Source organism: Micropterus dolomieu, linkage group LG20 (assembly GCF_021292245.1).
Source record: "Micropterus dolomieu isolate WLL.071019.BEF.003 ecotype Adirondacks linkage group LG20, ASM2129224v1, whole genome shotgun sequence".
NCBI lineage: Eukaryota > Metazoa > Chordata > Actinopteri > Centrarchiformes > Centrarchidae > Micropterus > Micropterus dolomieu.
This window is the reverse complement of record NC_060169.1, coordinates 12,521,780-12,546,695: the sequence shown is the minus strand read 5'-3', so window position 1 is coordinate 12,546,695 and position 24,916 is coordinate 12,521,780. Positions and strand designations below refer to the sequence as shown.

The 24,916-nt window shown below is 42.4% G+C and overlaps 1 protein-coding gene across 6 annotated transcripts in view; it reads right to left on the bottom strand.

Annotated features, from left to right (window-relative positions):
- Positions 1-24,916, bottom strand: part of LOC123958873 (protocadherin-9) — a 311,831-nt gene that overhangs the window by 59,097 nt on the left and 227,818 nt on the right. For 5 of the 6 annotated variants that reach the window (XM_046032579.1, XM_046032574.1, XM_046032578.1 and 2 more), the window contains one exon: positions 24,289-24,490. In XM_046032579.1, coding sequence (XP_045888535.1) covers positions 24,289-24,490 — 202 coding nt within the window. The remainder of the gene's footprint in view (positions 1-24,288; positions 24,491-24,916) is intronic. The other variant, XM_046032580.1, reaches the window with a different exon arrangement.

Below are 24,916 nucleotides of genomic sequence, written 5' to 3'. Positions count from 1 at the left end.
TATCTCGGAAAAATAGCTAGAAAAGAAAAGAAAGCTAGAGAACGACTCCTTTTATATTAGAGTCAATGGAGCGCAGACATGGAAGTGTTGGACCTCAGTTAGAGTGAGTCCTATACTGTGCTGTGATTGGCCAGCTGCGTGTTTGGGGCGTGGCTTAGCGAAGGGTCAATTCAGTGTTAATTACCAAAACACCATGTGCGCATCTTTGAGGTCTAACAAATGTATTGAATGCATTCCTTATCTGATAAAAGATTTGGAAAGCCAATTTTTTGGATATTTTAAATTCAGCATGGTTTACATTCATGCAGAGGTGGGTATTAACGAGTTACATTTACTTTTTAGTAAATTGCACTTTTCACAGAGCGATTTTAATACATCACACTTTTACTCCTACATAGAGTTTTCTAGAAAAATCATTACTTTTACTTTGTTACATCTGGCTACGTTAATCGCGCTACTTCGCAAATTATTTATTTATTATTTTATGCACTGCATGATCTGTTAAGAGTAGGTGGTCAGCTGGTCCCAAGTTGTTATCCTACCTCTACATGACTCTGTTCAGAGCAGAATAATGGCTGAAGCTATACCATGGTAGTATTGCTTTAAAATAGCACTAGCAGCTAATCTTTACAGATGAAAATTTTGTGCACTGTGCAGCCAGCCTGGTCTCATCCCAGGGCGTCCAATACAGATGCTTTGTCAGACTTTCTCAGAGTGTTAGTATTTGACACCCTGGGATGAGACTGTGGTGCAGCAGGTTTCGGTTGTGAAGTCAGTAAAGTTGCTGACGCTGAGCTGACAGACAGCAGTGTCTGTTGTGTTAATGCTAATATGTTTAATAATAAATAGCTAAACACGGTATATCATGTTTCAAAACTACTAAATGTCTTGCTCAGGGACACATTCGTGGATGTCTCACAGTGGGGAGTTGAACCTGGGTCTCCCACACCAAAAGAATGCCTCTTATCCACTGCACCATCACCATCCCATCTAATCAGGAGATGATGACTTGTCATTTCACTACAAATAAATACAAGTATACCGGTATGTTTTCTTTTTCACCTTTACCTTAGGAAGACCATCTGTAGCTGAAATAATTTCAGTCACATCCACATTAAATAAAACACTTAAGACAAGGGGTGTGACGAGACACTTAACCCATGAGACAAGATTCGAGAGTTGAGATGGGTTCACAAGATGACGAGATTTTAACACTATTTTTGAGAAATCTTTAATGCTGAATTATATGAAAATTTTGAGTGTTAAACACTTTATTTCCTGCTTTCTGAGGAATTTTTGGTAACACTTTCTATGAAGGTCATCGTTATAATGACTTATGCATATATTTATAACACGATATAATGCGTCCATAAGACATTATAACTATTGTTATAATCATTTACAAACATGCATTAGGCGCTATAGCAAAGTTCATAACGTATTATGACCTTTTTATTTAATGTTTTATAACTAATAGTAATACCACTTTATCAATGAGCGCCAAGAATCCCCAACCATGTTCCATAACACATTATAACCACCGACTCTGCCTCGTTATAAATACACTTTAGTCACCATTTACAATTAGTGATATAAAATGGAATCCCAGCATATAGTAACGTTTAATGTTATATAGCATGTCTTTGTTTGCTTTAAGTAAAGTGTTAAAATATCTATCCCTGTATAATATATTACAGGTGGACATAATACCATATGAACTAATTATAAGAACTTATAACACGTAATTGTTTGCTTTAAGTAAAGTGACACACATTTTGTGTAGGAAAACAACTTTTATTTGTGTTTCTTCACTTTATGAACAATCTGTATGGATTTTGAACATTTTGGAAACATAATTACATCAAGGAAACTCCTTCTCCGGGTGGTGAAAGATCGCTCAAGAGATGACCTGTTGCCAACCATAGGCTATTACATCATGTAAGAAGAGGCTCAGATGTTTTCACAGATGAATGGCGAACCTATGGACAGGCCCTAACAGATGCAGTGGACAATTGGAGACAACCGCTTTACAAAACGTATCAAAGGACTTTTAAAAGTAATTGAATGGGAATACTGGTTGGGCAGTAGGGATGAAAATCTCTTGGCACCTCATGACTATTTGATTACAATTCAGAGGGCGGCGATCCATTTTGATGCATCTTTTTTTTCTATGTGAGTTCTGGATAATTACTAAGCATTTCATTTGCACATTAAAATCTAAAAGAAACGTCTCCTCAATTGCTTGAAAGGACTAGTTTACATCCCTGAATAACTTTACTAGCCTCAGCTCCTCCTGGTCACTAGTGTCCTTCCTTTAACTATCAGTTGTCAGACTCCTCTGAAAACTGAAATATATGCCGGAGCATGCGTGCATTCAATTAGTAAATTATTATCATAACAATTTAACAATGCATTGCATTTAAACAGCACTTTTCATTCACAAAAAGCAATAACAGTAGCCTACTAGTCCTACCAGGCTAGACATGCAGTTTGACAAAATACGTATCCCCGTCCATAATGCACAGATGATGGCCTACAAGTATTTAATTTTGTGTATACTTCACATCGGGACTAATAACAGGGGTGAATATGGAGACATTTGTTGTTTCGAAGCAAAAGTTATAGTGGGATACAAAATACAAACTGGGATCCAGAGAATGTCTAGTACACTAGAGTTTATACTGTTCATTAAGCCTTACAAAGAAGTGTAGCATCAAAGAGTGTACTGTAACTTGAGCTAAAGTTAACAGTAATGTTTTTTTTTAATAATGTAATTTAATAAAAGTATAACTAGAAAAGATCCTGTTGCTGAAACAAATAACTAAGTTAATGAAACATACTAAAAGATTACATTATATACTAAGCAAGACATTTTGAAAGCTTGAGCATTGTCTTTGTCTCTTTTGTCCCGGATTGAATGTGTCCCTCTGACAAAACAACTGGCCCCAGCCTGGCCCCCTCAATAAAATTGGTCTAGAACCGCCACTACTCATGTTCAAAACTTTCTGCACATTCAGAATCTCTCATATATCTGTGTTCTCTGACATGTCCAGAAAAAAGTCATAATTTTAAGAGAATGTCATATATCATATATCGTTATCATTTGATGAGAAGTCTACCTGCCCTATACTTTGTTGTGCATTACGTTGTTGATCTGCTGGCAGTAACGTCATCCCCTTCAGACTGTTTGACCGATGCAGTTTGGGACTGCATGTTGCATATGAAACCGAAAGAAACTAGATATTTATGTTGCAAAACTCTACCAGCCACGTTACCACTGGTCACAACTGTCTGGACTCACAGCACGAGTGGTGGGGTTGATTACCATTAGGGTGTACACCGGTGTGGCATCAGCTGGGTGGAGTTGATTAGCTTTGCGAGTCTATCTTATCAGTTATACATTTGTATTTTACTGCGTGTGAAAATGAATGTGTGGCTTGACTGACAGCATGTGAAAAATGTCAGTTGCATGAGTCTCACGAGACAGCTTTTTACCTGATGAGAATTCTTGTCACAATTTAATCTCACGAGATCTCATAGCACGAGATCTTGTCACACCCGTACTTAAGACCCAGTGTTTTCTTTATTTATGTAAGTTACCTGCAACTGAAGAATTGTTTGTTAGTAAATACTTTTGTACACTTACTCAAGTAGTTATTTTGATGACCACTTTAACTTTTACTTAAGTAGTTCATTTTGCAAAGTAACAGTACTTTTACTTGAGTTCAGTTTTTGGCTACTCTACCCACCTCTGCATCCATGTGTACTAGCTTGCAGTTTTCTTCTTCCCTGTCATTGCCATTTGTATATCATTGGAATACTGTGAGATAATTGGCAGGAATTTGCATGACGTGTACACAAGCGCATGCACATCCTCGTGTGTGGGCATGACATAAACAAAATGGTCAAAACCTCAACAGGGAACCTTTAAAAATCTGCATACATCTTCCATCACTAAAAAAAAGTGGTCACATTGGTACAGAAAAAGCAGAACACAGAAAGGTTTGTTAGGTCACAACTCCAAGTTTATGTGTTCAGACCTATAAGAAATGAAGGATTAGGTCATGTTGCCTGCAGTGTGAAGTTAAGATAAGACAAGATACAATAACAAATATGGAGAATATTTGGAGAATATATGATATGCTGGACTATAACTGAAGGAAAATAAGACACAGTAATTATTCATCTATAATCTACAATATAACTTAAACCCCTCCAAAAGAACTGCCATCTTTCACACTGTCAAGGGCATTGTCTGTTTTGTATTTGCTTTGATGGAAACTGACAGGAATCTGAAGGAGTCACATTTGCCAGCCCTGTTAAGACAACAAGAAAACATACTCTCCTGTCATTCGAGAGCTCTCAATGAATTACTTGAAAATAACATAAAATATGTTGGTGGTAGTACAGAGGTACAGACAAATATTTGTGGCCCATTCATTCTTTAGTTTGACACATACTGAGTCTGCAGTGGTATGGTTAGCCTCCAGTAAATGAATCCTCCTGGTGTGAATGCTATAGCAGCTCTTGCAAGCTAGTTGTCATCCCCTGACCATTCATGTTTTTTGCATATTATCAAGGTATTTTCCTACTGCATTGAATGCAATAAAGGCTTAGAGACTTAGTGTATATTTTATTCTGTTAATACAGTCATACAAGCACATCCAAGGGGTGTACATCTGCCATAACCTCTTCAACAACACCTGGACTCACTCATGTCAGTTTAGTGAATATTAAAAGTACTATTTAAATTGTTTGGATTCCATGAACAATGATTGTCTTGTCACAGTCTACGCCATACATATATTTTCTTCACTGAATAGTGAAACTGCAAAGTGAAGTTGTATAGTATTAAGTAAGTTGCAAAGTAAATCAGTTCCTGTTTTGTGTAGCACAGTAATCTAGCATGTCCCATGACAACAAGCCTGGTGGCACAAAGGTAAAACAGTGAAGAAGCTGCCAATCTTCTCTGCCATGAAGAGACAATTGGGACGCCTAGCACCAGCAATTTGGCATTAACTATTATAAAATCATGGCACTGTGACCATTTTGCTTGCCTGCAGCATATTGTCACAATATTGTAATGAAATAAATAGCCAAAATGCTTATAAAATATGGAGACAACATCATGAAGGCATAATAATACCTCATCCTAATAGCCAGACATGTGTTAGTGATAACACCAGTGTAATTGTGACATTTCACAGTATTTCCACATTTACTGAAATAGTTTTTGGCCAATTAAGAGTCAAATTTAGGAGTAATTTGTTATTTGACACTTGGCAGAGTTGGGACTTTAAAAGATCCTTTGATGTTTCAGACAAAGCAGTGCAGAATGGAATGAAGCAGAATACCTCAACAAGGGAGTTATCCATCATCTCCTGTCCATCAATGATTAATGGCTAAAGTGGTTCCATTTTCATGGTAGAGAACATAACAATCTTGAATTTGAGCATTTTGTCCCTCTCCACCAAGCCCCCTAAGAGCTACCCTCTCCCAGTCACATTGTGCTATTTCAACAACCACCTTGTCCACTCACCTTTTCTCACCATGTGCTTCCTCCTCTGTTCCTGTCAGTTGGTTCTGTTCGTATGCATAAAAAGTGCAACCAGCCACTGTGGTGAACTGTGTTCCTGTTAACATCACTCATCTTTAAACAGTTCAACTAGTGCTTGAACACCTGGCCAAAGCCCTGCCATAGAAAAACCAATGTAGATCTTCAAGTATAGTAGCAACACAAAAATAATAAGAGAAATTCTAAAACAAATGCAAAAGCTCCTGCAACTTTGAACAAAAATGCTAATACTAAACCAATTGTTCAAGTCAATAAACTAGTCTATACATTCTCTAGGGTCATATCTGCTCAGCCCATGTTTAAGTTAAGGCAACTAACGTGATTAAAGTCAGAATAAGGTAATAGTTGTGGTTAAGGTTTGCATCAGCTTCAAAGCAACATTAACTGTAGGAGTACAAAAACAAATGTCTTGGGTTACGTATGTAACCCTTGTTCCCCGAGAAGGGGAACGAGACACTGCGTCGGTGACGACACTATGGGAACGCCTCTGGGCGTGGCAGGGCTGAACATGAATGAAACTACTCCAATCCTATTGGTGTTGCTAGAACGGTAGTGTGTGACGGCGTAACTGGAGGCGTATATAAGCACGCTGGCACACAGGACACATTAGCCCTTTTCTATGAAGCAAAGGAACTCCAGGCGGGGTGAGGTGTAGCGGACCGATGCAGTGTCTCGTTCCCCTTCTCGGGGAACAAGGGTTACATACGTAACCCGAGACGTTTGTTTTTGTACTCCTACAGAGACGTTCCCCTTCGAGGGAACTCGAACTGCGTCGGTGACGACACTATGGGAACAAGGTACCCACTTAGGCCGCCCCGAAATCCCGCCTGCCCCCAGCGTGCAGAACCTGACAGCACGACTAGGAGGAGAGCGCACAGGTGCCGGGTGCAGAAGGAAGGTCCAGACTGTAAAACCGGATGAAAGTGTGAGGAGTGGCCCAGCCAGCTGCCTCACACAAATCCTGGAACGAAGCCCCTACGAGGAGGGCCCTAGAGGCCGCCATGCCTCGAGTAGAGTGCGCCCTTACGGCCATAGATGAAGGTAACCCGCGCACCTGATAGGCCAGGGAAATAGTCTGAACAATCCAGTTGCTGATGGTGTGTTTGGAAGCGGGGAGCCCAGCCTTGGGGGACCCGAAACACACCAGCAACTGGTCTGCTTTCCTCCACCGGGAAGACCTCAGAGTGTAAATACTCAGTGCTCTGACAGGGCAAAGCAGATGAAGTCTCCCATCCTCCGCCGTCACATGAGGTGGGGGATGAAACGCCTGCAGCACCGTAGACCCTGCCAACCTGGAACCTTAGGGACATAGCCCGGACAGGAGTGCAGGATGGCTCTGACCCTCCCCGGGGCAAACTCCAGGCATTGAGGAGAAACCGAAAGTTCCTGGAGATCCCCCACCCTCCTCAGAGAGGTGATAGCGAGGAGAAAGGCCATCTTAAGGGTCAGGTGCTTGGCCTCAGCCGACTCCAGGGGTTCGAAGGGGGCCTCAGCCAGCGCTTCGAGAACCACCGCCAGGTCCCAAGTGGGAACCCTGGAACGAGTCACGGGTCTCATCCTCCAGGCTCCACGGAGGAAGCGCACGGCCAGTGGAAGCCTCCCCAGAGGCCCATCACTCAGAAGGGCGTGGAACGCTGCCATGGCAGCCACATACACCTTGAGTGTGGATGGGGAAAGGCCAGCAGAGAAACGGTCCTGGAGGAACTCCAGTACCATAGTCACCGGGCAGGTAACTGGGTCCACCGCCCGTTCTCTACACCAGGTGGCAACACATTCCACTTCAGGCCGTACGTCCTTCTCGTGGACGGGGCTCTGGAGCTGAGCATTGTCTCAACTGTTCCCGCCGTCAGGCCCGCCTCCAGGAACTGGGCCCCCTCAGGGGCCAGACCCACAGTCTCCACAGGGCGGGGCAAGGGTGAAAGACCTGGCCCTCTGCCTGAGACAGCAGGTCCCTCCTCAGGGGGACCTGCCATGGCGGGCCCTCGAGGAGCAATACTATGTCCGAGAACCACACTCGGGCCGGCCAAAACGGGGCTACCAGCACTAGACTGACACCGTCCTGACGGACCCGCTCCAGAACCCCTGGGAGCAGAGCGACTGGGGGAAAGGCATACAGGCGCAGCCTCGGCCACGTCTGCACCATGGCATCCAGCCCTAGCGGGGCTGGGGGCGAGAGGGAGAACCACAGAGGACAGTGCGTTGTCTCTTGAGACGCAAACAAGTCCACGTCTATGGGGCCGAACTCTTCGCATAATAACTCCACCACCTCGGGGTGGAGTCTCCATTTCCCGGGCCTCAGCTCCTGTCTCGACAGCAGGTCTGCTCCCTGATTCTGGGTCCCGCTCTGAGGGACAGCAATCTCTGCTGGGACCACAGGAGGATCCGATGGGCGCGAGCGCAGACCCCCCTGGTGATTCAAATAGGCCACCACCGCCATGTTGTCGGTCCTGACAAGGACGTGGCGACTGTGGAGAGCGGGCAGGAAACTCCTCAGAGCTCTGAAAACCGCCAACATTTCCAGGCAATTTATGTGCCAAGAGAAATGATGCTCCTCCCAGGAGCCTCTCACAAAGCTGCCGTCCATGACCGCGCCCCATCCCGTGAGTGAGGCGTCTGTCGAAATAATTGTCCGGCGACATGACGCTCCCAACACAGGCCCTTGGGACGGGAACCAAGGTTTCTTCCATACTGACAGGGAACGAAGGCACCTGTGCGTAATCCGTATCAGACGGAACGGATTTCCCCTCGCCACTGCAGGGCTCTCATGTGCAGCAGGCCAGACGGGATTACGCTGGACGCTGCTGCTATGAGACCCAACACTCTGAAAGTGTTTCACAGTGATGGAGCGGCCTAGCTTTATTCTGGTTACTGAGGACACAATGGACCCGACGCGTGCAGGCAACAGGTGGGCCCGCATCGTCATCGAGTTCCACACCTAGGAACACAGTCTGTTGGGCGGGTGTCAGAACGCTCTTCTTCGTGTTGAGCCGCAGCCCCAAACGCCGAAGGTGGGCGAGGACGACATCTCGATGCCGAACCGCTAACTCTCGAGACTGGGCCAGAATGAGCCAGTCGTCGATGTAGTTCAATATGCGGATGCCCTGGAGCCTCAGTGGGGCCAGAGCTGCATCCATACACTTGGTGAACGTGCGAGGAGAGAGTGCCAGGCCAAACGGAAGAACCCGATACTGGTATGCCACACCCCCGCAGGCGAACCTCAGGAACTTCCTGTGAGAGGGACGGATGGAGATGTGGAAATATGCGTCTTGTAGATCTATAGTGACAAACCAATCCTCGGATTGGATCTGACTGACGATGGCGGGGATGGTGAGCATCTTGAACCTGAATCTCCTCAGAGATTTGTTCAGGAACCGTAGATCTAAAATTGGACGCAATCCTCTGTCTTTCTTGGGAACTATGAAGTACCGGCTGTAGAACCCGGACTCCCTGACTGGCTGGGGTATGCGTTCTATGGCCCCTTTGTTCAGTAGAGAGAGAACTTCTTGTCCCTCGGGGCTGGTGGCCGATGTCTTGCGTAGGTCCCCGGTGGCACCCTGAAGTGGAGGTCCGCCAGGGAGATCCTGCCGACAACCCATGGTGTGTGAGCCAAAGTGCCTGTGGCCCCTCGGGGCAAGCAGCATGGCGTGTGCTCGACGGAGGCTAGCGCGTCGCTAACTGCACCCGTTGCCTGAGCTGACCTCGGTCGCCCTCTCTCGGGGGGCTGGGCCCTCTCTTGTCTCTCCACAGCCGTTGCCATCCTGGCCCCCGAACGACGAGGGAGATATTGCTGGAATGCCTTTCCTTGCGTTCTGGCATGCTGGAACCTGTTGACGACGGCGTCAACCGCCTCGCCAAACAGGCCAGAGTTTGCGATCGGCGCGTCGAGGAGAAAGGTCTTCTCCTTCTCCTGGATGCCTGACAGGTGGAGCCATAGGTGCCGTTCCATGGCTACCAGTGCTGACATGGAGTGGCCAATGGCGCGGGCCGTCTCCTTCGTGACTCTAAGCGACAAGTCCGTAGCTTGGCGGAGCTCTGCAATATCCTCCTCAGAGGGGCCTGCTCCCGAGTCTATGTCCTTCAGCAGGTTGGCCTGGTATGCCTGCAAAACCGCCATTGTGTGCAGGCTCGCACCAGCCCGGCCTGCCGCCATGTAAGCTTTGCCCACTAAAGCAGATGTCATACGACAGGCCTGGTAGGTAGCGCCGACTCCTTGAGGGATGATGCCCCGGGTTGAGGATGCTTTGGCTAGCTATCTCTCGCCCGGTCATGCATCATCCCATCATAGCCAAAGCCCTTGACTCCCGCTACGTTGCTATAGACCCGGAGCGGGGGAGTAGTCAGACGAGCTGAGAAGGGCTTGCCCCAGGACTTGCACATCATGCAAGTCTTGAAAAAAAGGCAGAGACCAGCGTGGAGGCGGCGCACGGCGCTGCAGAAAGCGCTCATCCAGTTTGCTCATAGCATGTGTCTCTGGTACATCCTGCGGCCAATCGAGCTGGAGCTTGCTCAATGCCCGCGTCACCACCTCCAGGAGTTCATCATAGCTGGGCGCCGACTGATGACGCTCCGCTTTTCTCTCCCGGAAGTCTTCCTCCTCCATGATGCTAAGCACGTCCAGCTCCTCAGAGCCGGACAGCTGCAGCCTCTCCTGGCTCATACTTCGAGTGGGAGAAGCCGCGAAGCGGGCTCCCGAATGAGACAGAGGGGAGTCGGAGTCAGCAGACGAGACATGGGAAGCCTCGGCAATCCCGATGCCGTCAGAGATGTCGCGCTGGGAGCCCCATGACCAAAGCCGCCGCGCCGCCTCAGCGACCCCCGGGCCCGATCCGATCGTCTTGGGAGAAGAGAGCCGTACGGGACCTCAGCACCCTCAGGGGCAGGGCCTCGCAATGGCCCGCAAGCAGCCCCCTCGAGAGCTGCCTGGGCATGCGGCATCCCCAGACAGGAAACACACCGGATATGAGTGTCGCCCGCCGTGATGTAGCGTGGGCACGGGAAAACACATCGCCTGAATTGCTCACCAGCCATCTCTCTGTCTGCCATCCTTCCAGGTAAGAGATCGGATTTACTGTAGTCTTTCTTAGTCTTCAACATGCCAGAGTGCCTGCTGAATAGAAAAAGGCTAATGTGTCCTGTGTGCCAGCGTGCTTATATACGCCTCCAGTTACGCCGTCACACGCTACCGTTCTAGCAACACCAATAGGATTGGAGTAGTTTCATTCATGTTCAGCCCTGCCACGCCCAGAGGCGTTCCCATAGTGTCGTCACCGACGCAGTTCGAGTTCCCTCGAAGGGGAACTCAGGTGCACTGTGTCAAAAGTCAGTCCCTTTCTATGCTCATCATGGCATCTGCCCTATAAGGTTTCTCTGTAGTATTACAATGTTACACAATTCCGACTTTACTAATTCATGTGAACATACGTGCTATTTCAACATGTGACCAAGGCTGTTAGTTTTCTGGAGACGACAGTTGTCAGATGGGTGACCGTATGAGATTGCCTAAAATACTTGGGTATTTCTTTAAAATATTTGAAAAAAATGACCAGTGCTGTTATTATTTACGTTGTTCCAAAATACCATGATGATGATCAATGTACCAAGAAACTTACTGGTACATGCTGAAAGTGAGTAAGAGTAAATTTAATTTGCCAGCTCATGGGGTAAATGCATAAAGTTTTTACTTGTGTCTTTCAACTTGCAATTTTTACCATGGATATTCAACAAATAAAAAACAAACACGTAACATTGTGCTTTATTCACATGCAAAACAAAACTGATAGAAAAGCTTCTGTGCATACTTAATTTAACCACTTTAAACACCTCTGGACTTTCACTGACATATATGATCAAGACAAAGCGAGTCCTTGACAAAGCATATATTTTTTTGGTTTTTGTTCTTTTATATCTTATTACAATATCATTTTCTTTTTAATAAATGCTTTTCCTAGGGGCACACAGCAAAGAGGACCTGCAGATATGCAAAGAAATGACCCAGAATAATGTTATATTACCACAAAAACGTATGTTTTAGGAGAATAAATATAACACCTCAATAACCATTTCCCTCTTTAAAATGAGTGGTAAAGGTGCAGTGTGCTGACTTACCTCTGATTCATCTTAAATTTGATTTAATTATGAATGAAGTAGGAGTATTATTTTCCCAAGTACATAAAACACCTAGAATTACCTGCATGCTGTAATTCCCAGCATAGTAGCATGTACAATAATTGTTGACATTCTGAGTTTCTTACACTTTACTAGACTTAGAGTACAGTAGATACATCACCAAATTATATTACATTGTAACTATTCATGACCCAAGAAGACTTTGACATTTAATCTGACTACAAAATGTGTTCTGCACAAAATTGATTGGCAGAATGTCAGATGTAGTTTGCCTATAATAACCTGCAGAAATATAGAACGTTTAGAAAGTTTCCTTAACTAAACATGTAGCTATGAGGCTTCATTACTAGCATAAAAGAGAATATTAATTTAAATTGTCTTTTTTTTCTTTTGCAGTTTTCCTTCTAAAATACTTGTTTAGTTTTGGTAATTGTAGTGGTAGCATGTGTATTTAACAGTTAGAGGAAATACCTCTACAACCTTGAAACACTGTGGAGAATAATTTAACAATCCTCTGCAATGCAACATATTTGCATGATGGGATCTGGATGGCTGGTCTTTGTAGCTAGTGATATTTATTAAAATGAAGGCTGTACCAAATTAATTCCTCTGTCATAAATTTAAAAAGTCATTAATTGAATTACTTGTTAACACCAAATGGGAGTCTAACCTGAAGACACAAAGAGGCTTTGTAAAATGTATTCTGGATCAATTTGATGGTGACGAACAAAAATAACTAAAGTAGTGAATCCAGAAATTGATGATACCGCACTTGAACATGTCATGTGCTGCTGTGGCAATAAACTTCTAGTGATTTTGGGGAAGTTTTTCTGGATTCTACATTATTTTTACTTGACAAAAGGTTTCACTTCATGCTTCTTTATTTTATTTTTTTTTTACCTTTTTTTTACCTGCTTTTGATACCTTGATTTTATCCAAATTTCTACAAAAATGTGCAGCAGAGTAACAGATCACATAGGCAGCTCAGGCAACGGGTGCAGTTATCCCACCGCGACGCGCTAGCCTCCGTCGAGCACACGCCACGCTGCCTGCCCCGAGGGGCCACAGGCACTTTGGCTCACACACCATGGGTTGTCGGCAGGATCTCCCTGGCGGACCTCCACTTCAGGGTGCCACCGGGGACCTACGCAAGACATCGGCCACCAGCCCCGAGGGGCATGTCCCCGGGTAGTCTGGACTGCGGTGCACTCAAGGCGGAGCCAGGTGTTGGAACAAGAAGTTCTCTCTCTTCTGAACAAAGGGGCCATAGAACGCATAGGCCACATGGAAACCAGATCAGCTAGTTAAGGTATTGCCAGCTGCTTCAATCAGCACTTGTTTCTTCCAGTTTCATCTTCTCCTCCTTTACCACTTGCAAGAGGCCATTCCTTGGATTACAGCCACAAAAGACACACAACTCAGAAAATTGTTTTTTGTAAACATGTTGTCAATTGTCAACTTAAATGAACATTCTCAATTTCAGCTTCAATATGTTCACCCTGCCCATTCATATTGTCACAAACAGCAATGGTCCACATTTGTATAAGCTTCTGAAACACAAATCCTGCCATTTCCTAACTTCTGAAAATAATTTTTGATGGTTTTAAACAGCTAAAAAAAGAATTCCTCCCCTTCATTTGTATTGTCAATGAAGGTGATAATCACCCTATCACAGCGCATGACATGCAACAACACTGGCTGTTTAGATGGTAGGCAGATGTTTCGTTTTGTGTATATAAATAATAAAAAGCCTGCCCGGCAAAAGAGAATTTACAGACTGGCTTGTGATTAGTATAGAAATACAGAGAACAAATAAACAACCATCTTTAAAAATATTCACTAAAGGCCTAAAATGAAGTGAATCACTAAGCTTGTCTTGTCTGCAAGAGGCCTCAATTGGTTTTATTTCCTTTGGCCAACTTCTGTAGTCAGAATGAGTATTTTCTTTGTTTGCTTGCTGTGATCCACAAGAGGAGTTATTTTGTTGAGATTTGGACTCTTGTGGAGATTTGAACTGAGATAAGGACCCATTCATTGGTGGATGAATTGTGTGTTTTGTATTGAGCACTTACTATACACTATGGTAAACTTTGGCTTTCTTGTCGTCTGTCGTACCTTTACCTTTTACCTGGTTTTTAAGTAAGGCAGAGTGATTGTTTAAAATACATGGGTCATGCAAACATGCGTAAACGTTGTATGAATATATTTTTCATATATTTCGTCATTGAAGATTTCCTAATAGAGTTAAAATCTCCTCTCGTCACGTTCTCGTGGATCTAATATCTGTATCGTCTCGTCTCATGAGCTAAGTGTATCATCACACTGTATGTAGAACTCTTAGGTCATCATGGGGCTCTTAGTTGTTTCACAGTGTAGATTTGAAGCTTAATGGTTGTTGCTAGACAATGAGTACAACCTTTCTTATATCAGTTCCACACACTTCAACAACTCATTCAAATTTGATCTTACCCCTTATTTGCCTTTGACTTTCCTCGTGTGTGTATTTACGTATGTGCGAACATGCAAGTGATCTTTCTGTCTTCCTGCTCTTTGTTCTTGTCTGCAATGTTTTTAAATAATTCAAATAGCACTTTAGTGAATAATGGTTGTTTTAAATGTTTTATAAATAAACATGCCTTCCCTATCTCACCCCACTCTCCTCTGTTTAGTCTGGGCACTCTCCTGTCATGTATTATTTCAGCTTCTTTGTGGTCTAGGGACTGTCATCCAAATGCAAAACTTCTCTGACAGACCTCAACAGCCCCAGTGATCAATTGTAATCAGAAATGATAAGTGATTGACAGAATTATGTTTCATCTGAAATATCCATTTATTTTTTTGAATATGTGACTTGGTTATTTATTTGTTTCATTATGAGTGCTTTCTACTGTCAATATGACTTCACTCTATAATTACAGAGGGCCATGCAGTGGTCCTAGAAGATATTCAGAAATATCACTTTCCTACTTGTTCCTACTGTTTATTAGGGCCCGAGTATGAAACATGCGAGGTCCCTATTGAAACTGAAGGCATTATTATTATTTTTTTCTGCAAAGTAACCTCAAGTTTGGGGGCTTAAACATGCTGGAAAACCCACCAAACTCCTGCATGGGCGTGGCAAAATGGCTCACTAACGCCCCCTACGGAGCAGCCCCGAAACAAAGTTTCACCTACGTGCACAAAATTTCTGTGGTACGTGTATCATGTCCAGACGCACAAAAAAGCCTCTTGGAGCGATGCCCAACACCCAACAGGAAGTTGGCCATTTTGGATTAAATGGTAATTTTTGTCGAGTTACACACTCCGTACTTTAACGAACTCCTCCTGGGGAATTAGTCTGATCAACTTCAAATTTATGCTGTGCAGTCTAAACCCATTGACCATTAAAAGTTGTACAAAAGGTTATTATCAGTCGACCAGCATGCCTGTGGCATGTCGTCAAATATCGATGATTCACTGTGAAACAGGAAGTTGTTAGAACTTCAGTCTACATGCTCACATCTGCACCAAACTTTACATGTTTGATAAGAGTCCTACCCTGAACACATCTACAAGCCAAAATTCACGCTTAGTCACAGCACTACCTGCAGGCAACAGGAAGTGACTACTTTCATGCTGTGATGAACCACTTCTTGCAGGTTGGCTATATCTACTTCAAAACTATGTCAGAGAGCTGTTAACACATTGATGATGTAATATTGTAAAGTGTGTGTTTTCCATCAATGGTGTATCCTTGGCGAGGCGGCGAAGTTCCATGCTTCGCTGTGAAACATAAAGTCATCATAACTTAACTGTACATGCTCAAATCTTTACGAAACTTTGCATGCTTGATAACTGTCCCGCCCCGAACACATCTACATGCCAATATTGATTTGTAGTCATAGTGGCAAGTGCTCTGCAGCGCCACAAAGGGGACACAGGAAGTGACGTATAACACCTTTGTTAAGTGGTTCAGTGGTGATCCCATAGCAAATTAACAATGCTCTAGAATCTGCAATGAGGCCGCCTCACTGCTCGTGTGTGATGGCCCGCCCAACGCTGCTTGCAGCTTTAATTTTAATTGTGTTACCTAAAACAGACAGAAGCTTAAATTTCAAGTCAATATGTTTTTTATTTACTCACTAAGGCACAAGCTGAAGTAAGAATAAACTATGAGCATGAACATTAGAAATCCTCCTTGGCTAAAAAGCACCTAAAAGCATTTTAAGACTAAATTGATCCTAAACCTATCTTGAAAATTATTGTACATTTTTAGTGTGGAGATACTGAAAGTGTCTTACTGTAACAACTGAATGAAACATCTTTTATTTGGAGTCTTTGGGTTCTGTTTTCGTGTCAGCACAGGATGCAGAACACAATGTCACAAGGTGAACGGTTATTTTCCTGGGTCGCACTGGGTTGTTTCCTCGAATGTGGAGATCAAGATGAATGTAGAAACTTCAACATGTCCATCAACAATAAGCTTCCTCTGAGAAAGCTGATTTTCTTCTCAAAGAACTCTTTACATTATAAAGTTTGTGATTTGAACCAAACTGGTCACAAGTTGTGAATCCTTTCACTGAAAAACTGATAATCTTTCAATTTCTTTATTCATGTCAATGCACCACCTTTCATGTCATTCACATTTATTGGGAGATCCTAACTATGGGCCTGATATACTAAAGGTTTGCGTGAGTAAACATGTGCAAACTTGATATCACCAGAAAATTAACACATACGCTGATCTACCAACGGTGTGCACGCAGAATGACATCTTTCAAAAGTGCCAGGTGTTCCTTTATTACTTTTGCGTTAATGAATTTGCAATTTGGAACGTTTCAATTTTATTGTGCAAAGTAGTGGGAGGGTAACAAAATACATTTACTACACACAATGTTATCTACCAAGCCTAAACGCAATTTCATGTGAGTGCAACAGCATCTGTATTTAAAGAGGTGGTATTATGCTCATTTTCAGGTTCAAAATCTTAATTAGGGGTTGTACCAGAACAGGTTTGCATGGTTTAATTTTCACCATATTTTTCTCATACTGCACATTGGTGCAGCTCAAGAGCGGAGCTTACAACACATAGGGTGACTATGTACGCTCCGCTCTTGAGCTACAGAGTGATGCATCTTACTTGTACAAAATCTTTGTTGGGAGTTGCACATGCGCAGTTCCCAGGTAAGGACTACTAGCCAATCAGAAGCAGAGGAGGGTGGGTCGTAAGAAACAAGGTAGTGTGATCCAAATCAAAGCCACTTCAGACTGAGACAGTAACCTAGCAGATAGTATAAGTTACTCAAGTCCACAACCACACAGCATCATTGTTCCACATCTTACCATTAGGACTAAACGTTGAACTGTTGCCGGTGTTCTGACAATCTATGCTGCCTTGCCGAAAAATACTACCATAGTGCAAATCGATAGACTCGACTCTACTCGGCCCTGCTCCGTTTTCCATTGCAGATAGTAACCAGAGATAGTACGTAACTTGTCGTCATAGCGACGACACACAACTGACACGACGTAATGTTCAATGCGACACACACCAGCTCTTAAAATATATCTACAGTTAAAACGTTTCAATATTACTCAGAATGTAAAGACAGATGAGCAGTATGAAAACCTTCCAGCTGTGTTTTCCTCTGCTGTTGTTGCTGCAGTGGTCTGTGTGACAGCGGGAGCAGAGGGCTCTGTGAGCGGGCGGCTGGCCGGCCTCACGTGCTTCTCCCGCGCTTCTCCCGCGCTTCTCCCGCGGGTTGGCACAGGTCCCCCGCAGCCACTTGCGGAGCTCCTGAACTCTGAAAATATTCAAGCATTTTTGTTCCGCCATCACTTCTCGTAAAACTGTCAATATTCGAAATCTACTCAGCTGATTTCACCTCAAAACTTCTCAGAAGTGGATTAAGTGATGAAATTCCATACGAAAACTGTAAAACTTTCTGTTGCTGGCCTATGTCTGGCACATGCAATGATGATCCAGTGAATAGTGATATTCTCTCTGACCAATCAGCAAGCTGTTGTGTTTTCACGTTACATTTTAGTATCCCTCAGCTCGCTTGGAACCTCGACGGAAGTGAGGTGATACAAAAAAAAGTACCTGGAAGCAGGTACAGGTACAACATTTCTACAATGGAAACCCAAACAAAGGCAAGTCGAGCCAAAGGGCCTCCGCTCAGGCTAGCTTGGTTTGAGGGCGTGCCTGACCCCGCTAGCTGCTTGGCAAGCTTTATGATGCGTTTTCATTGTGACATCACAAGTAAAGGAAGTGGAGGGCTGGACTACAAACGAGCTGTTTTCAAGTGGTTCAGAGCAGTGCTTTCTGTGGGAGATGGGAACTCCCTTTGGGCTGGACTTTGGGCTTTTTCACTTTGCAAACCTGTTACACGCACAAAAAAAGGTATAAAACTCAATAAAGGAGAGGGAAAAAGCCAAAAAGCATAATACCACCTCTTTAATACGTTTGAAAGGAAGGTGCAAACTGCCAAGTGTTGGGTTGTGTCGCTATTACGACCAGCGCGCTGTGAACAGTAGGTGATCATTCCCTCTGGCTGGATGAATTTTACGTGTGATCCGTGCACTACTGCAGCTGCGGGCACTCCGCAGCGCCACGCAACTTTCTGAACTCTTCCATGTCAGGTCGAAACGAAATTTGCTTTATTGGCATGAATGTTAATACAACAGTATTGCCAAAGCTAAAAGAAAATACAAAAAGAAATTCTATCGAATTAATAAAATAAAATAATTGTATTTCTATATTGAATGTAGATTAATATTATCTAATATTGTTAATTTCTCCACATTTACTTTCATTACCGCTGTGTCTCCTTCTGGCAACAATAACAGAAGCCATCTCTGCGCAACACTTGCCGGTTTGCACCTTCCTTTCAAACGTATTAAATTCATGCTACTTTGCTGGTGATATCAAGTTTGCACACATTTTTACTCACGCAAACCTTTGGTAAATCAGGCCCTTTATTCGGGATGTTAGTAAATCGGCCCTATGTATGCAAAGTCTTTGTCTGTTCTTTTCTCTTAACATAGTTCAAGGTTTTGATTCAGAACCAACTTTTTGAATGAGCGAGCTATTTTGTTTGCCATCACCTCGACAGCAATTATATCAAGCATAGCCTTCAAAAGGATGCCTACACTCTGAAGAAGAGAAGCGTAAACTTCTGGGTTTTGGCAATGTCATGTATACATTTACTTTATTGTTATTTGTCATTGCCCCTTTGAATTGGGTTTGAGGGTTTTGCCTATACTTACAACAATATATTAGATTCATCTGGTGATGCCCTTTTTCCTAATCATCTGTTTTCTATTTTGTCCTAGTGTTTTTACTGTATGTTGGCTGGTTATTTTTCTCACTGACAGAGAATTTCCTGTTGCTAATTGAAGTCTAATACAAAAATGTTGATTTGACGGAATGGCCTACTTTGTTCTTAAGGGCAATGTTGAGTAGCAGCTAAATCTATCAAAGTAGAAGTTAACTCTAAACTTGCCCAGCTGGAGGCTGTCTCTCCTGACTGTAAATTAGGCTGCTTTAATTGTATCTAATATCATTTGTTTCATGTATGTCGTATATTAAATTTGATGTATTTTGAATATCTGACATGGTTTATGGAGAATTTAATACGGCAAGTTACTTTGAATCAATTCTTCTTTCTTTTTGGCACCAAGGATAGTAAATATTAAGAAGTTCTCAGCCCTGCGCGAGGACTTCCTTGAAAGTGCTGTTCTTTTGTAAAAATGCCTTAGAAAACACTTGTAACTTTTAAAATCAATCATTAATGGGAAACAGGGCCATGTAAGGCCTTTCCCTTCTATGCAACCACATTTGCTCACATACTACTTGCTCATATATTACTGTCAAGTTTTTCACTTTACAAAAAAATACCTTAATGTTGGCTGAAAATGCTATGTTTTGTTTACAAACGTCATTGTTTTTCATTGTGGTAATACTTTAGGGATATCTTCAAGTCACAAAGAAATATAAAACATCTCTTTATGCTCTACTCCATTATGAAAAAAGGACTGTTAGATATCAGACGTTCACACCTCCCACACTGTGTATGTTTCCTTGGTTCAGATGAAAGCCACAACCTACGCACAAGTCTAACCACTTTCCTGTATTACATAAAGGATAATTAGTAAGTTCACTTTTTTAAACAAAGAACCGATAGGGCGGCTAAGATCCTATGGTTATTTGTTCAGTTTTATCCCCAATCGCTTCATCAGTTTATAATGTGACACATGCATTCTGTGTTCACAGGGGACTGTTTCAGTTTCGGATCAGGTATCATGTGTTTATGCTGCACTTGTCCAGAAGGTACTGATGGGTTGCCATGAATTTTACTGCAAAAGGTTAATGTAGTCTTTATAATCATCACTTTATTTACATCACAGAAAACTGTTTTATGTAAAAAAAAAAAAAAAAAAATCTAAAAAGCTAATTATCTATTATGGATTACGGTATTCCTCTTTAGATCCTTAAATGCTGACTGTGTAGGCATCATAACTTAAACATCAGTTGCCTTATTATCAGGAGGACTACATACTGATCACTCGCATCTGAAAGCAACTTTAATCTGTCTCCCATGTGAATCCCACTTCCGCTTGCAACCAAAAAAGAAAAATGAATACCCTTTAGCTAAATATCAATATTCTTCAATATCTTGCACCGAAATAAGGGACTGTAGACTTAAAATAATTTAATAAATCATTTCAATTTTGATTCTTTAAGATGGTCTTTTGAACACCCTTAATATGTCAGAAAAAAGGCAATAGTAATATTATTGTCAAACCTTGAACAAAGCGTCATGACCACCCACAGTCAAGGTCTTCATCTAAAATGTTGCAACAAATGTTTTTTTTTCAGTTGTGTTAAGAGATACTTTACACCTCAACTTATTACTGTCAAATATCTTCAAGATACTGTTTGCCTTTGTCAACAGACTAAGTCATATCACACAGTTGGTAGGAAAGAGCATGAAATGAGTGTTTTTTAAGTCTGACAGACACTTACTCAAAACAAGTTAACCTGGAAACACTGAGTTCATATATCTGAGAGACCATCATTAGGAAACTCATCCCTCATAAACGGGACATAAAATCATTATCCTGCTGAGCAGCAGGATCAAATACCACTATTGTTAATACACTAACACTAACAAATCAGAATGCCATTGCTTAAGGACAGAAACAATTCCTCATTTTGGAAAAGTGCAAACAGTTAACATAACCAGTCCTGTTACATGCATAACGGCTTGTGTAAGTATGAAATTGTTTCTTAGATTTACTTTAAATTATGCATTTTACAGTTGGAATGGCCCATATTTGATGTTGCTATACACTCGATGCAGTTTAAGAGAACCAACCAAGACGCTCTCTAACCTTTTTGTTCTCTATGTGCATGTAAAATATACATTACTTTGGCAACATTTCTACATACATCTATTAAAATATTAGGGGTTTTATTATTATTTTAATTTTAAATGTAATTACAATTAGAACTAATAAATGTCATTGGATTGATTCTGCAAGTACTATATATCTAAACTTACTGTTAGAAATTCAAGAATTATAATACTCTAATCTGTCATTTCTATGTGTTATACACATTTACAGTGTAGCTCTTTTCTGACATGTGTAGCTAATTTGCATATGTCACTTTAACATATTGCATAAATGTCTGACATGCAGTGAAATATAGTGTGCACATCACAGTACTAGCTAATAATTGCTGATAGTTTAATTACAGCTTTCATATATTGTGACATTGTCAATTCTTGTTGGCTTTAATGGCCTGTCTGTGCACTGAAATTATGGACTCTGTGTCTCTTGAAAATTTTGTTCATCTACAGTTCATTTCCATTGTTTTCTATGGTGGGAAGGTTGTTTGACGTCATCTGGATTATGTTTTATATTGACATAATGACATAACATTTATATTCAATTTGTCTTTCAAATGTTCACTGTCAATTCAAAAGGATCATATTTAAGGTTTTCTTCTACTGACAAGAATGAATTGGGTTTTAGAGCACGCTACTGATTCAGCCCCGCACTGTCAGACCCATGACAGACAATAAAATAAAAAAGGATCAAAATCAATGCAGCAGAATGAAACATTTGGTCTTTTTCATTCCACGCAGTCTTTGTCCTTGTCAAAACCTGGTGATTAAATTACCAACAATGCAACTTGATCATCAACAACTCGGTCAGAGATTTGTGGGGTGCCATGCTAGTAGCAGTTAAGGTAACCTGGAGCCGCTAAACTTAAGCAGAGATGAGGATCGGGCTAAAGAGGTCTGGCAACCTCACTTCTTTTTTTTTTGTTTCAAACCTCTAGCCTCCAGCCCCAACTGACATTGAGTCAAGTGACATCACTTATGGCGATTTATTTTTTCATGCAGTGCTTTTACATATGCAGTTGTACTCCCCAAGACTTCAGTTTCCCTTCAAGATCAAGGCAACTAAACCACTTGGTCATGGTTAGGGATGAGACATGAGACAAACCTCGGTCTCCAGTGTGAAAGACAAGTGGTTGACTCCTCTTTTCAGCCACGCCCTAACATAGACCCAGTGTGGGTAGAAACCGGTTGCTGTTCTCTTTTTGTGATTTCGCTTTTATATGCCCTATACGAATAAAGGCCTTCAACTACATGCTTGGCTCGGTGCGAGTGTGTCTTAAGTAACCCCAAAGGCTTCCCATTTTCAAAGACACATGCTTTTCACTCATGGTCATCCACCACAAACTTGTTGCTAAGACATTCTACTATTACCCAGTGGCGTTTTCTCCCAGAAGCCAAGGGAAGCCAGGCTTCCCCTGTTTTTATCAGACTCTATTTATCATTTCAATAAAAACACAATGTTTATAGTTTCGATAAATCTTATAAGCTGTTGCGATCATCTCTTCCCTATTTCTCACTGTCTTACAATAAGTGAAACAGCGCCCCTCTAAATGCTATGCGCTAGATGTGTGGTGAAACACTATATTGCACCACCGTAGACTGGCCTTCAGTCTGAATACGCGAGGAGGCCAGGCAGAGTTGGCATCCCTTTGTAAAAAAAAAATTAAATGATTAACCAATCAGATGAGGCCATGAAGTAACCTTATTGTTTTTACTGCGGTTGTGTACGCATAGGCACCTGCCACAGGGCACTGGGCCAGGTTAGGCTACCTTAATAATTGTCCATACTCTGTTGGTCGGGTACTTGGTTGTTGGTCTTCAGTGATGTGTTATGAACATTTGGCCAAGCATTAAGAAGTATCTAGGCCTATTTGATACATGCACCACTGCTACTATGCAAATGTCTTCAATCATCTTCTGATTGAGCTTGTGAATGCTTTTTTTATTCTTAACCTTAAGCAGCACCATAAGCAGCAGGCTATGTATGCTATTTGGGGTGAGAGAGAGTGACTGAGTAAGTGAGTGAGAGAGAGAGAGAGAGAGAGAGAGCAAACGTCTCGGTAAATGCAACTTTCGGCGGACATCCCCTCTCACTTAGCTTCCCCAAAAATGTACCCTACCCCACGCCACTGCTATTACCACTACTTCCTGCATTAGAAAAAAACATTGCAAGTGACTGTAATCCCCGCAGCATTACATTTCCTTTTAAACATTTTAATTATATAGAAGAACATGCATATGAGCCTACACATTTATTTCCACGCTTGTAAACTTCCTATGAACCAAATTTAAAATGGAGCCAATTCGCTTGCTTGGGCCATGTGTAGCTCTATTAATTTGTGAAGACAATAGGCCTATACTATTCTAGTATCTGCCGACTGTGAGTAGATCTGCTAAGTTAAGAGCCTGTTTGAAATCATATGCACACACAGTTTACTCACAGCAGATGTATTTATGTGGTGCTGGCTGCTCCACCCTCAGCAGGCAAGCTGGCATCGACCTTGGGGCAATGCGCTTGATCTTCGCGCATGCCTCACCTCTTAATGATAAAATGAGAAAACTGGGTCGGAGATGTACATTCCCACCAGAAATTGTGGGAAGTTAACATCTTCAGCTGAGCACCAAGACTTCCAACTGGGAAATCATCTCTAAATAAATCAAATGAGTTTCACAAATAGGTGAGGAGCCTATGGGAGACCCAGGTTTGCTCATGGGAGGAATGAACAAGTCTGGATGATTAACTGAGAAATGAATGACCTGCTCGTTTATCCACTAGAAACCTACTTGAGCAATCAAATGACTCGAAAATTAAATGATATTTAGTATGTTGAGTACCTTTATAGAGATTGATGTTGTTTTTCATTACTATTTATTATCTCTGTTCAAGGAGTTTCAGCCATTCCCCAGAGCAAAATCTGAAATTCTTTTTTTAGCACTTCACTTTAAGACAAATCATGTTGAGATTTTGCAGTCTTCTATCCAATCACCAGATAATTTAAAAAGTCATACTGTACTTGAAAGAAAAGATGCACAAGTGAACATTTTGCTTTAAAATATCTACAATGGTGCTTGAAACTCACACAGTTTGCAAAAGAGAGAATATGAGAGAGATGGAGAGAGAGAGACCCAAAGAAACCAACCATGCAATGCGTATTGAAAAGAAATGGTAGTCTGCCCTCAGTTATATTAACTCACCAGAGTTGGGATCAGAGTTGCCGTCAGCTTCAGTTCGCTTATCAGGGGAGGCCTGCTCGTAGAAGTCGTCCTGCGCCTGCACCAGAGGGAGAGGTTGTGTGAGGAGGGAGCCACTGCCTACAGGCTCGTGGTCCCCCAGACCGCTGTCACTGCAGCTCTCCTGAGAGCCATCCGGCAGGTGAAACGTGACGCGCCGCTGCGACTAGAACCAAGAGCACAAAACAGAGCCTCTGATGTTAGTGCTCTGCTCTGCCCCCTCAAAATGTTATCCTTTTCACACTATTATTTTACATTGAGCTGAACAAGCTCATGCATACTGCTTGACACACTGATCAGTACTACAGCGTGAAATAAGCAGCTTTCAGATTTTGTCGTAACGATGGAAACATTTACAAGTAAGAAAGGCAGTGATGAATAGAAGAGTTAATTTCCAGCTTTAGAAGACTGAGAATGATTGTAGAATAATAGGTCTATTTTGACTTGGGCCAAGTTATTGACGGGGAGGGGAGTTAACACATGGTAAATACAGTCACGTTTCACTGCACAATGACAACAAATAACAGCATGCAAATTAAACAGCATGCACTGTAACAAAAATTCAGCAAGGTGAAAAGTGAAACACTTGTGA